The 12624-nt window shown below is 51.1% G+C and overlaps 1 protein-coding gene across 1 annotated transcript in view; it reads right to left on the minus strand.

Moving 5' to 3' along the window:
* Nucleotides 1–12606, minus strand: part of snap91a (synaptosome associated protein 91a) — a 21288-nt gene extending 8682 nt beyond the window's left edge. Inside the window, 13 exon segments of the mRNA XM_067237926.1 lie at nt 120–269; nt 323–479; nt 481–507; nt 684–696; nt 1868–1929; nt 3629–3670; nt 3771–3877; nt 4094–4205; nt 4299–4392; nt 5126–5228; nt 5951–6026; nt 7572–7714; nt 12344–12606. Of these exon segments, the coding sequence (XP_067094027.1) occupies nt 120–269; nt 323–479; nt 481–507; nt 684–696; nt 1868–1929; nt 3629–3670; nt 3771–3877; nt 4094–4205; nt 4299–4392; nt 5126–5228; nt 5951–6026; nt 7572–7714; nt 12344–12473 (1216 nt within the window). The 5' untranslated portion in view covers nt 12474–12606.
* Nucleotides 12607–12624: the final 18 nt, after the last annotated feature.

Here is a 12624-nt window from a genome sequence, read left to right on the forward strand (position 1 = left end):
TTCTCGTAGCATTCGCATTCGCATTCGTGGCTGACAGAGGAATAGGAAGACATGAAAGAGACTACAGCAGACAAGAGAGTGCAGGGGGAGGGAGAGGAAGCAGAAAGAGGGATGAAAAGAGGAGTGGAGGAGTGGAGGAGTGGAGGGCCGCGCTGTGTCTCACCTCCCCCAGCCGGTGGTGGTGGAGGCTGCGGCAGCGCCCCCTGGTGGGGCAGCCATGGGGTCCAGATCCAGCAGGTCATCGAAGCCAGTGCTGCAGGGAGATGAGCGATAAGAGACGGACATCCACACATACATGTACATCCTCCCTGGGTGCCCCAGCATGGGGGGGGGCTCACCTGGGGGGGGGAGGTGATGGTGGGGGGGCTGGGTCTGACGGGGGGGCCGGGCCGGGCGGGGGGGCCGCTGGCGGCGGCGGCAGAGACGGCAGCGGGGGGCTCGCTGGTCGTAGCCGGAACGGCGGCGGCGGCGGCGGGCGGCGGAGGAGACGTTGTTGGTTGTCGTATCCTGTTACCACGGAGAGTATGCCCCCGTTACCATGGTACTCGACCCGGTTACATAACGAGGCATGACTTGACTGCTCTTTTATGTGCGAGAGATCCCTTGGGGCCTCACTCCAAACACATCATCATCAACTGAGACTGGGAATAGCTGTTTAGAGAGGAGGAGAGGGTCTCACTCACCTTGCTGGGAGACCTGCAGAGAGATCAACAGGAGAGGAGTTAACGACATCACAACAACCCTACATCATGACATCGCAACCAACACCATCAAAACATCACCTGGCCAGATCATGCCGTGACCACATGACCTGATCACATCAAGACCAGGATCAGTAGATCTGAACATGACCTGAACACATTAAGGCCAGATCAATAGATCTCACGACCTTATCACATGCATGATCAGATGTGAGCAGGCATGATCTGTCTGAGCATAGTGACACAGCGACAGCAAGTTCAAATCATAAGTGTCAGATTATTAGCAGACAAAATAAAGTTTCTGTTAGTAATGAACAGTCTCAAAAATATAAAAAAGCATCCATTCTACGCCATTTCTTTTACTTCAAGAGTTCCATAGAATCCTAATGTTTCATGGAACCTTGTTTGTAATCATGACACAATGCAGCACTGGCTTAACATTGTATCATGTTACGTAAAGAAAATAAAGGTTAAATGTTGAATAAATAATGTCATCCAGCGACCCAGACACCCCCCCCCCCCACCACCACCACCAGGCCACACCACCCTGTCAAGCTGAATACTCACTTGTCCTCTCTGGGCACAAAGGAAACAGGAACAGACAAGACAAGTTACCAGCCTGGCCAGTGACACACAGGTCAGCACTGAGCAGTCACGACCAGTGAAGGACAGATTAGTAGCTTCAGAGTAGCAGAGAGAAGTGAGGGACTTCATCTACTTATAAAGGTGTGTGATAGTGTTTGAGAGAGGGAGTTTGCCTATATAACGTGAGCGGTGCGTGTTTGAGAGAGGGAATTAGTCCATTATGATATGTGTATGTTTGAGAGAGTTGTGTTAACCTACATAACGTGAATGTGAGTGTTTGAGAGAGGGAGTTAGTCTGTATAACGTGAGTGTGAGTGTTTGAGAGAGGGAGTTCGTTTATATTACGTGAGTGTGAGTGTTTGAGAGGGGGAGTTGGGCTATATAACGTGAGTCTATGAGAGAGGGAGTTAGTCTATATAACGTGAGTGCTTGAGAGAGGGAGTTGGGCTACTACAATATGTGTCTGAGAAAGCTACTAAGGAGAATCAGGGGTTGCTGGGCATGTGCAGGTCAGCGTGTGAGCTGGGCATGCGCAGGTCAGCGTGTGAGAGTGATTGATGTGAGTGAGGAGGGCTACTCACGGCTTCTTCCCCTCCAGGGTGTTGAGGTGTGTTTCCAGGGACTCCAGCAGACTCTCCGGCGCCTGCAGGATGAGAGGGGGGGGGGGGGGGGTGGGGAGGGGGTTACTATGGGATCCTGGAAGTGGTGGTGGCATCAGCCTATACTGGCTGAGGCAGACAGGGGCAGAACGTAAAAACACACACACACACACACACTGGTCAGAAAGTGGCAGTAAACAGACACACAGGCCACGGATATAAGACATAACGTACATTCAGGTGATTTACAGGGGTCCCATGCAAAGACTGAATGAACATGCTCCGGCTACCCACAATGCACTGCAGCAGGCTAGACAGACCTAAAGCCCATCGTTGTTACACATGCAGGCAGGACACACACACACCTGCCGATGGCAGTCATACACACACATCTACCATGCTGGAGAATCATGTCACTCTTATATAGAACAGCTAAATCAATCTCCCTCGTCCTTCTATCCCCCTCTCCTCTCCTCCCTTCTCTCCTGCTCCACTTCCCAGGTCTGCGTCCTCCGACAGCCTCTCCACTTCCTCGGCTTCTGAGCAATGAAGCCTGACGCATTACACCGATAGCAGCTTTAATAGCTGTAATAGCTACAATACTTCTATCAGCTGTAATAAGACACTGGGGAACCCAGAGTCTGATAAACCTGTCTCCTGAGACAAGGAGAGAGGCGGGGGTATGATCTCCAGAAGAGACCTGAGAGCAGGCAGTCGGGGAGATTGTACACATGACCGCTGCTTTCTCGGTCGGAACTCAGATAAGACCAGAAGCCCCGATGTCCAGACCGGTGCCAGCCAGAGATTGATGCTGACTCTGGTCAGCTTACAGGAGAAAACAAGAAGGGTTAAGCTTTGTAGAATAGACAGGCATCAGTGTGACTTACAGCAACATTCCAGTGCACCAAGACTCCGACCAAGAGCTAGACTGTGCTCTGGTTTCAAAGCAAGCGCTGAGACTCAGGTCCGCTCAGGCCCATCCAGTCCTGCATCTGAGACTGTGCGCTCAGCTCAGCCCAGATTTACTGTGCTGCACTTTGCTGTGCTGTGTGTGCAGCTCAATGCTATTCTCTCCTGTGCGCTTGGCATTATGAAGCTAGCTAGCTCTGTGCACTACACGCTACTCACACTCTCAGCCTGCACGATGCTGCGGCACCGCTGCAAGAGACAAGGCACAGGGTCTGTCAATCACCAGGGAACCACCGCTCATTGGCGGCATGGAGGACGGGATAGGTCCATGGGTCACGCCCCTTACATTTACATTTAGTCATTTAGCAGACGCTCTTATCCAGAGCGACTTACAGTAAGTACAGGGACATTCCCCCGAGGCAAGTAAGGTGAAGTGCCTTGCCCAAGGACACAACGTCAGTTGGCATGACCGGGAATCGAACTGGCAACCTTCGGATTACTAGCCCGACTCCCTCACCGCTCAGCCACCTGACTCCCTTCCATGACAACCTCACCAATGAGAACCCCTCAAGTCACATGTGAATGAACATAGATAGTGATTGGCCAGGGATGGCAGCTAAATTACAACAAGCAGGCGACTAGAGTGACGCCTCCAGAGAACAGGATTCTGGGAGTTGTAGTTCCATGAATCGAAACACCCATGCGACACTGAATAAATCGCCACAACACTGGCATGCGCAGTTAGTCCTAAGCGTGTGTTAGTATCCATAGAGAGACAGCCTAGGGAGAGTCGCAAAGGAGAGCGGAGAGGCTGAGACACTGCGACGGTCGTACCTGAGTCAACTCCGGGATGTCGTTCTTGTCGATCCCCACTTGCTGTGAAAGAGAAGGACTGAGGTTCAGCAGGAGCGCGCGTACAGGACTGAAGAGCTCAACCGGTGGGTCGGCAGTGTGGTGTGTGCGGCGGGCGCTGTACCTCGGCGATCTTGAAGAACTCAGACACCCGGGTCATCCTGGTGAGGAACCTCTTGTAGATCTCCAGGCCGTCTTTACACTGGCCTCGCTTCATCTGGAAGAACTTCTCTGTAGGGCCCACGGATGTTGCAAGTCACACACAGAAAGAGAGGGAGAGACAGAGCGGGAGACAGAAAGGAAAGAGAGAGACGCGTGAGAAAGAGAGACAGGAGAGGGGGTGAGAGAGGAGAGAGACAACGAAAGAGAGAGAGAGAGGTCAAGGTGAGAGATCAAAAAAGATTAACCAATAGATAGAGGATAGGGAGAAACAGAGGTAACCATGACCTAGAAGGTTGATGATGCCGTCGTTGTAGCAGGCGTATAACTTGATCAGGTCCTTGAAGAGGAGCAGGAAGCAGGCTTGAATCACGCCATTGGTCAGCTCATTGGGATGGACCTATCAGACAGGAGCAGGACAGATTATCAAAAACGTCATTGAAAGTTAGTTTGTTAGTTAATTTGTTGGCTTGTTCGTTAGCTGGTTAGTTACCTCGAACTCCAGCAGAGCATCTATCTGGCTCTGTAAGATGGGCATCCCTTTCAACAACTTATCTACTGACATGGTCCTCATCACTCCATCAGACCTAATAGAGAGAGAGAGAGAGTGAGGTAAAGAGAGAGGGGATAAAGAGAGAGGGGATAAAGAGAGAGGGAATGAGGTCTAGGAGTAAGAACATTGATGTCTCTTCTGGAACACTAACGGTCCAAAATGATGTTTCTACCATACAGATAGTAAAGGCTTCTAGCAGGCGATCAGCCAAGCAGGCCAGGCACAGGCACGGCCCTCTCTCTGACTGGAGCTCGCTGACTCATTCCTACTGACAGACAGGACCCCTGACTCAGAAAGGTGGCTTAGATGATGCCTGTTGTTCTTCTGGGGGAGGGTGGCAGGATCAGTCGGAGGGGTCGGGGGGGCGGGGGAGGGCGTCAGTCTACTGCAGTGCACTGATGTAGACCTCACTGTTAGACACGGCTGAAAATCTCAACAGAGAATCAGTTCAGCTGGATTTTAGCAGGATGGAGAGAGATTGAACGAGAGACATGGAGGGAGGGAGAGAGAGATGGAGAGAGAGAGAAAGAGAGATCAATGGAGAGGGACATGGAGAGATGGAGAAAAAGATGGAGAGATGGTGCAATAAGAGTTGGTGCGATGGACAGAAAGAGACAGAGAGATGAACAGAGAAAGATGGAAAGATGGATGGATGGAGAGATGGAAAGAGATAGAGACAGAGAGGTAAAGACAGAGAGAGAGAGATAGAGAGAGAGAGAGAGAGAGAGAGAGAGAGAGAGAGAGAGAGAGAGACGGAGAGGCCTCACCCCTTCTTCACTCGTCCGAAGTCAAAGGACATCTGTCTGTAGGCGAAGGCCTTCTCGTTAAGATAGCGGCTGTAACGCCTGATAAACGTAGACATGTCGTAGCCTGGGGAGGAAATCACACACACACACGTGTCACCCTTGCATGTTGTTCTACAGTGGCCTGTTTATGTCTCTGTGGGATGCCATATTAATCACCACGGAGACCGTTTTTAATCGCCACGGGTGACAGTTTGACTCTACATCAGAGAGGTTGGGAAAATGGGGAGAGATCGGTGGTGGGGGGTGGGGTGAAGGGGAGAGAAGTGGGAGTGCGAGGTGTGAGAGGGGAAGGGGGACAGGGTAGGAGAGAATGCAAGGTGGGGGAGAAAGGAAGGGAGGGTGATGGTAGAGGAGGTGGGGCGGGGGGTAGGGAGGAGGGGGGTCAGGACAGGGGACAGGAGTCACTAGGAGGGGGGTCAGGACAGGGGACAGGAGTCACTAGGAGGGGGGTCAGGACAGGGGACAGGAGTCACTAGGAGGGGGGTCAGGACAGGGGACAGGAGTCACTAGGAGGGGGGTCAGGACAGGGGACAGGAGTCACTAGGAGGGGGGTCAGGACAGGGGACAGGAGTCACTAGGAGGGGGGTCAGGACAGGGGACAGGAGTCACTAGGAGGGGGGTCAGGACAGGGGACAGGAGTCACTAGGAGGGGGGTCAGGACAGGGGACAGGAGTCACTAGGAGGGGGGTCAGGACAGGGGACAGGAGTCACTAGGAGGGGGGTCAGGACAGGGGACAGGAGTCACTAGGAGGGGGGTCAGGACAGGGGACAGGAGTCTCTCCTCACCGTGGGAGCCGGTCTTGTCCAGGAAGTTGCTGAGGTTGAAGAGGGTGTTCCTGGAGGCCAGGAACTGGACGAACCTCTGAGGAGACAGGAAGCAGCACCTTCCAATCAGCAACACACACACACACAGTACTCTCTTTCTCTCTCTACACACACACACACAAACACACACACACACACACAGTACTCTCTTTCTCTCTCTACACACACAAACACACACAGTACTCTCTTTCTCTCTCTACACACACAAACACACAAACACACACACACATACACATACACACAGTACCCTCTTTCTCTCTCTACACACACACATACCTAGATACCATGGCTTAAAATATCCTCAGGTGTATTTCGCTTGCCCCTTTAGGAGCTTTACTGGCTGCCTTCCAAATCAAAGTAGGACTTTCATCAGGTGAGGAGAGGAGATCCTCTCTAGAGAAAGGAAGTAGACCACTCGCTCCCTCCATCCCTTCCTCCTCCTCTACTTCCTCCATCCCTTTCTCCTCATCCTTCCTCCTTCTCATAGACAATGAGCTTAGAAACCATCTACCCAGTCTCACAGGAGACACACCTGTCTTCACACACACACGCACGCACACACACATGCACACATGCACATGACCACATAACCATCAAGAAACACACTCTCTCCAGCTAAGCCCCCAGTGAGTAGATTCACTGGGGGGGGGGCACATCCTCCACCCCACTGTAATCTCTCTGCAGACTCTCTGTGTAATGACATTATCTTCTTATCACAGCATCACACGCACACACATCTCACTACATCTTTTTCTTCATTATTTTGATGTTTCCATCCTCCCCATTTCTCTCTCTCTCTCTCTCTCTCTCTCTCTCTCTCTCTCTCTCTCTCTCTCTCTCTCTCTCTCTCTCTCTCTCTCTCTCTCTCTCTCTCTCTCTCTCTCTCTCTCTCTCTCTCTCTCTCTCTCTCTCTCTCTCTCTCTCTCTCTGTCTGCCATCTGTCTGTCTTACACCTGTTGTCTGGGTGGCCATGCAGTGGTTCGTCAGGATGTGACAGTCAGCTGGATCCACCAGCTGAACATCTGCCTCTCTCTCTGTTGCCTTCAGCTGACCCCCGTGACATAACACTGAATGAATGAATGAATGAGTGCCTACATGAATGCATGCACGAACTGTGCTGTGAGTTAGATATGGACAGAAGACAGTCGCATCTCCACCAAACTGGTCACTGTCTACATTTTAGTACTGGTGCTGAACTGAACCCCGTTCACATTTAAACTGTGACAGATGAGGGTGCTGTCCCTGGTGCTGAGGGGCCTGAACGAACAGCTTCACACAGGTTTACTTTTGTCTTTGATCTCCTTGAACACAAATGAAAGAATACATGTTTGAATAACTGAATCAACAAACTGTTGCTGAAGCGTAACTTGTCATCTTCAAACAAGCTCTTGTTTGTATGCGTCTGTGCATGCGCGTGTGTGTGTTGTGTGTGTCTGTTGTGTGTGTGTCATGTGTTTGTCTGTTGTGTGTGTGTGTCATGTGTTTGTCTGTTGTGTGTGTGTATCTTGTGTGCGTCTGTTGTGTGTGTGTATCATGTATGGGTCTGTTGTGTGTGCGTGTTTGCGTGTGTGTGTGACCTCACCTCGTTTCCGTGCACCATGAGGTGGTGAGTGGTGACCAGGGCCTTGAACACTACCACCCAGCTGGCGTTGCCCGCACGCTCAAATAGTGTGTCTGCCATCTGGGGCACGTTCACGTTGGTCTCCTGGGTCGCCTGGATCAGGTCTGCAACAACGCACACACACACAGGTTACCAACAGGCAGAAGCAGGTAGTCAGACAGAGATGGAGACGGAGAGGAAGAAAGAGAAAGACAGAATCAGGGTTGAGGCTCTGACCAGCACAACACTGCTAGAACTAACAGGCATGAGTCTGTGTATGCCTGTGTGAGTGATTGTGTGTGTCTGAGTATGTCATTCACAAGACGCAGGTAGGTTTGTCATCAACTTCTGTATCCTAGTGCAAGGTTCTGTGTTCTCTCTCACATACATACACACACACAGCCCCTCTGCTCTATTTTTGACATCACATCACCGCAGGCATACTGGTGAAGTGGAGCGAGTGGAGAGGGGCATTGTGGGTCTGACATCACGCTATCACATCCTCCTGTTTGTGACTGGCCAATGGGAGGAGGGGGAGGAGACAGAGGGGAGGCTGACTGTATCAAATGTATGTAGTAGAATAAGAGAAGAGGATAAGAGTGTGTGTGTGTGTTTTTGTGTGTGTGTGTGTGTGTGTGTGTGTTTGTGTGTGTGAAAGGGAGGGGTGCTGATATTGAGTGTCATGATTTCAGCTCAGCATCAATGTGTGTGCGTGTGAGTGTGTGAGTGTGTGTGTGTCATATCGAAAACACTCACATTTCAACAGTTACCGATCATTACAAGGAAGTGTTACCAGATACAGTACAGCAACAATAATCCTTCTGGTTGGACCAGACACCACACACACAGACACACAGGATGTCACACAAGGTATTTTACATAGATGTCGATGGAGTACAAATGAAGTTGTGCCAAGTCTGTTTCCTAGGCAACTGGCATTCTCATATTTCCTCCCGACATGAAGGATGCTAGAGACCCCTCATCACTGTACTCGGCTGGTCGCCAGGACTACCAGCATCCCGGTGCAACTGTCTCTGGGCCAGGGCAAGCAACACATGACCAGCAAGGGAATGCTGTACCACACCCAGGGTCATGGTATCCTGTTCTGATACTGCTTTTTTTTCAGCTGATCAGAGACAGACAGACATACGATTGACATACAGACAGACAGAAAGACAGACTGACAGACTGGCAGGGAGGAGGCAGGCAGGCAGGCAGGCAGGCAGGCACAAAGGCAGAGAGACAAATAGACAGACATATACGCAAGTAGATAGAGAGACGGAAAGGCAGGCAGCCAGATACTGGGAACGAACGCCAGCCAGGAAGTAGGACTCTGTGAGGCTGTTTCAGAATCAGAATCAGAATGAGATGTATTTGCCATGAAAGTTTGCACAGACAAAGAATTTGCTTTGGCAGGAAGGTGCATACAATAAACATATAGGGACCTAAAATTTAAATATGTGGACTATCTATACTAGGGGTACATAAACTAGCAGTACTAAGTGGAATTAGAATTAAATTAATTCACTGCACATGAATGGTCCATAAAGCAGCAGGATATTTATAGTCCCTCCTCCTGGAGCAGGGCACTGGGAGCATTACCCAGAAAGCACTGCTGGCTGGCCAGACCAGCACCAGACCAGGAGAAGTGGGGAGAGGAGGTCCTGCTTGCTGTCTGGCTTGCTAAGACTAAACCCAAGTTGCACCTCCCTCAGTCTTCCCCAGCTCCCTGTGTAACCCACTATCGTTCTCCCTTGGGAAAGAGGGTTCCTCCCGGCATGCTTCCTCCTTGGCTGCTCGATCCGGTCAGAAACAGGCAGCAAACAGAAAGCGGCCACACCTGCATTCCTGCAGTACTGCAACTCTGCCTAGCTAGGAGCCAGCTTGGCAGGAGGATATACTGTACACATACTGTACTTTCTCGGTCACACATTCAGAGTGGCAGACTCAAGGACACACTGACCTCCTAAGAAGGACGATAGGAGGGGAGGGATGGTGGGGGCGTGTCCAGGCACACCGAGAGGGGGAGGAGTCGGAGCAGTCATTTGCATGGTGACCAGGAAGTGTCGAGCGTGTTTCCAGTCCCTTCCAACTCAATGAGAGGCAGCAGCCACTTCCTATGACATCATCACTGCAGCACGAGAGCAGCCAACTTGCCAGGACCCTCTTCCTGGTTCTCTTACCCTCTCCCCCTCCACCCTCTTTCTCTCTCTCTCTCTCTCCTTCCCCTTCCTGCCCCTCTCCCTCTCTCTCTCCTCTGTGTCTCTCCTTTACTGCAGCACTGCCTGCCTAGCACTGCATGAGTCTAGAGGCTGGGAGTGGGATGGAGAGAGGGATAAAGGGACGGATGTAGGGAGGGGGAAACAAATAGAATGGAACGGAGAGAGAAAGTGTGTGTGTGTGTGTGAGAGAGACTTAAAACAGCACGTAAAAGGGTTAGGGTTACACGTAGAAAAGCATTGGAAAGTTGGGATGGATATTCTCCCTTTTATGTCTCTATCCCATTCTCACTCTCTGTCTCTCTCACTCTCTCTCACACACACACACACACACACACGTACACACAGCAAGATACATTTCTCAATGTCATACTCTCTTCATTCTGGTAATCCACTCCCTCTTTAAACAGGCCTTTGTCTATTTGTGTGTGTGTCTGAGTGTGTGTGTGTGTTTGTGTGTCTAAGTGTGTGTGTGTGTGCGCGCGCCCATGTGTGTGTGTATGAGAGAGAGCACGAAAGGGGACATTGTGTGTGGTAAGGAGGGCCTCCATTAGCCAGCTGACAGGACTTGAGGGAGGAAGCAGCTCTGATCTCTATAATCTGGGAAGCTTCAGCCAGACAGCATCTGGCTCTGGGCCAGCTCTCATACTGCTGAATTGTACTGCTGCTACCCATATGACACACACACACACACACACACAGAGAGACACACGACACACACGACCCAGCACCAGACAGCCTGCAGTCTAGCAGCACAGGGGTGTGAACCCAGAGGAGGTGAGTCAGTGTGTTTGTAGCAGCCCAGACTGGAGGACTAAACACTGTTGTTTATCTGGGACTTCTCCACGCCTCTTCTCACCTCCCCTACCTCCATCCATCTCACCTCCTCTACCCCTCCATCTTTCCCACCATCTTTCCCACCTCTTCTACCTCTGCCCCCATGCACCTCTCTGCCCTCCTCTACCTCTCCGCCCCTCCCCACCTCCTCCTGCCCTCTCCTACATCCTTCCTCCTACATCCTTCCTCCTACATCCTTCCTCCTACATCCTTCCTCCTTTTTCATCTCCTTCTGGGAAACGGGTACGCTGGAATGGCTGCCGATGTGGGTGAACAGCGAGGGTGATCACTAATGCACACATACTGTAGGCCCAACCCACTCCATGAACACGTGAATATGGATGAGGTGCGTGTATGTATCCAAATCCTGTTTTCCTTTTCATGACTCATTACTGCTGCGCAAATACCAATAATATGGCATTGCTTGGTGATTGTGTGTATGTGTGTTTGTGTGACACATAGCACACTGCCCTATCTCTGTCTGTTACTCCCTCTTTTCCTCGATCTCTCCATCTCGTTGTCTATTTTTCTCAATGTCACCCCTTTAACCCTCTTCATCTCTTCATCCCTCTGTACCTCTCTGCCTAGCTAGCTCACCATCACACACCCCATTCCCATAGTAACGGTGTGTGTGTCTCCCCTGTGTGCCTCGGGGAGACCGTGTGAGTGTGAGAGCCAGAGAGAAAGAGAGTGAGACAGAGAGAAAGAGAGAGAGAAAGAGAGAGAGAGAGAGAGAAAGAGAGAGACAGTAAGAAAGAGAGAGCCTTGAGTCTTGGTGTAAGGATTGGCTGATCAGGATATTCAGTCCTGGTATCTCACTGGTACCTATAATTGGTGGTAGTGTTTGAGTGTGTAAGTGTGTGTATGGATGTGGACATGTGGCCATGCATGTAGTTGCCACAAGACCTACAGCAAACAGGGGGGGTGAGGGAGGGGGCACATCGACACAACAGTCATCAGGCAATAAGAGCACTTGACTGCTGAGTGGGCGCTTTCTGAGACGTCAAAAGATTGCTGACACACCATTGGCAGAGCCAGCCTTTGGCTCAATCAGGGAGCAATGATGAAGAGCAGTTGATAAAAATCCGCTTCAATCTGAACCCCAGAACCTGCCACTGCTTAAAGACCTGTCCCAGATGGTCTGAGGACCCTATAAACTCTGACAACACAAACATGCACACACACACACACACACACACATACACAAGCACATGCTTCTTCTGCCACACAGCATCAGAGTTCTATGAAATGGGTCTGGTCTGTGTCTGGGACCTGCATCCCCCTTTAGGGAATTGTGTTTGGTGATGAGGAGAGAGAGACAGGTTCTGCTGGAAATGAGGTATCTGTTGGTACACTGTGTGGACACAGCAGGTGCTAGGATGGGTCACTTGTTATCACATACTGGCCGACTGGTCTCAATACCCTGTATAGAACCTGCCAGATAATGGTCCTCGGGAAATAGTGACAGCACTTGGAACTTTTTCAATTATGTATGGCCTTTCACTGGAGCTGGATCCAGATAGAGATAGAAAGAGAGAGAGCGAGAGAGAGAGAGAGAGAGAGAGAGAGAGAGAGAGAGAGAGAGAGAGAGAGAGAGAGAGAGAGAGAGAGAGAGAGAGAGAGAGAGAGAGAAATGTGGGTGGAGGTGTCATGGCCTAGCACGCATACACTCAGGACGCCAGATGAGGGGATACTCACATTCCAAGTGCTTCTTCTTCGGCGCTGTCTGTTCATGAGTGGTCGATTTGCAGACAGCACGAGCCACCTCGGAGCCCGTCAGGCTGTACTGCGCCGCGGCGATACGGTCCGTGAGCGTCTGCCCCGACATCTTCCCTTCACGGTGTCAAATCCCGAGAATCAAATGTCAGATGATCGTCCCCCCCCCCAAAAGACTCTCCAGTCCCCGCTGATAGAATCCCCGCTGATAGAATGTTCCAGACGACCACTTCTACAAATCCACTCTGGACACACTACGTGAT

This window comes from Osmerus mordax, chromosome 6 (genome assembly GCF_038355195.1).
Source record: "Osmerus mordax isolate fOsmMor3 chromosome 6, fOsmMor3.pri, whole genome shotgun sequence".
NCBI lineage: Eukaryota > Metazoa > Chordata > Actinopteri > Osmeriformes > Osmeridae > Osmerus > Osmerus mordax.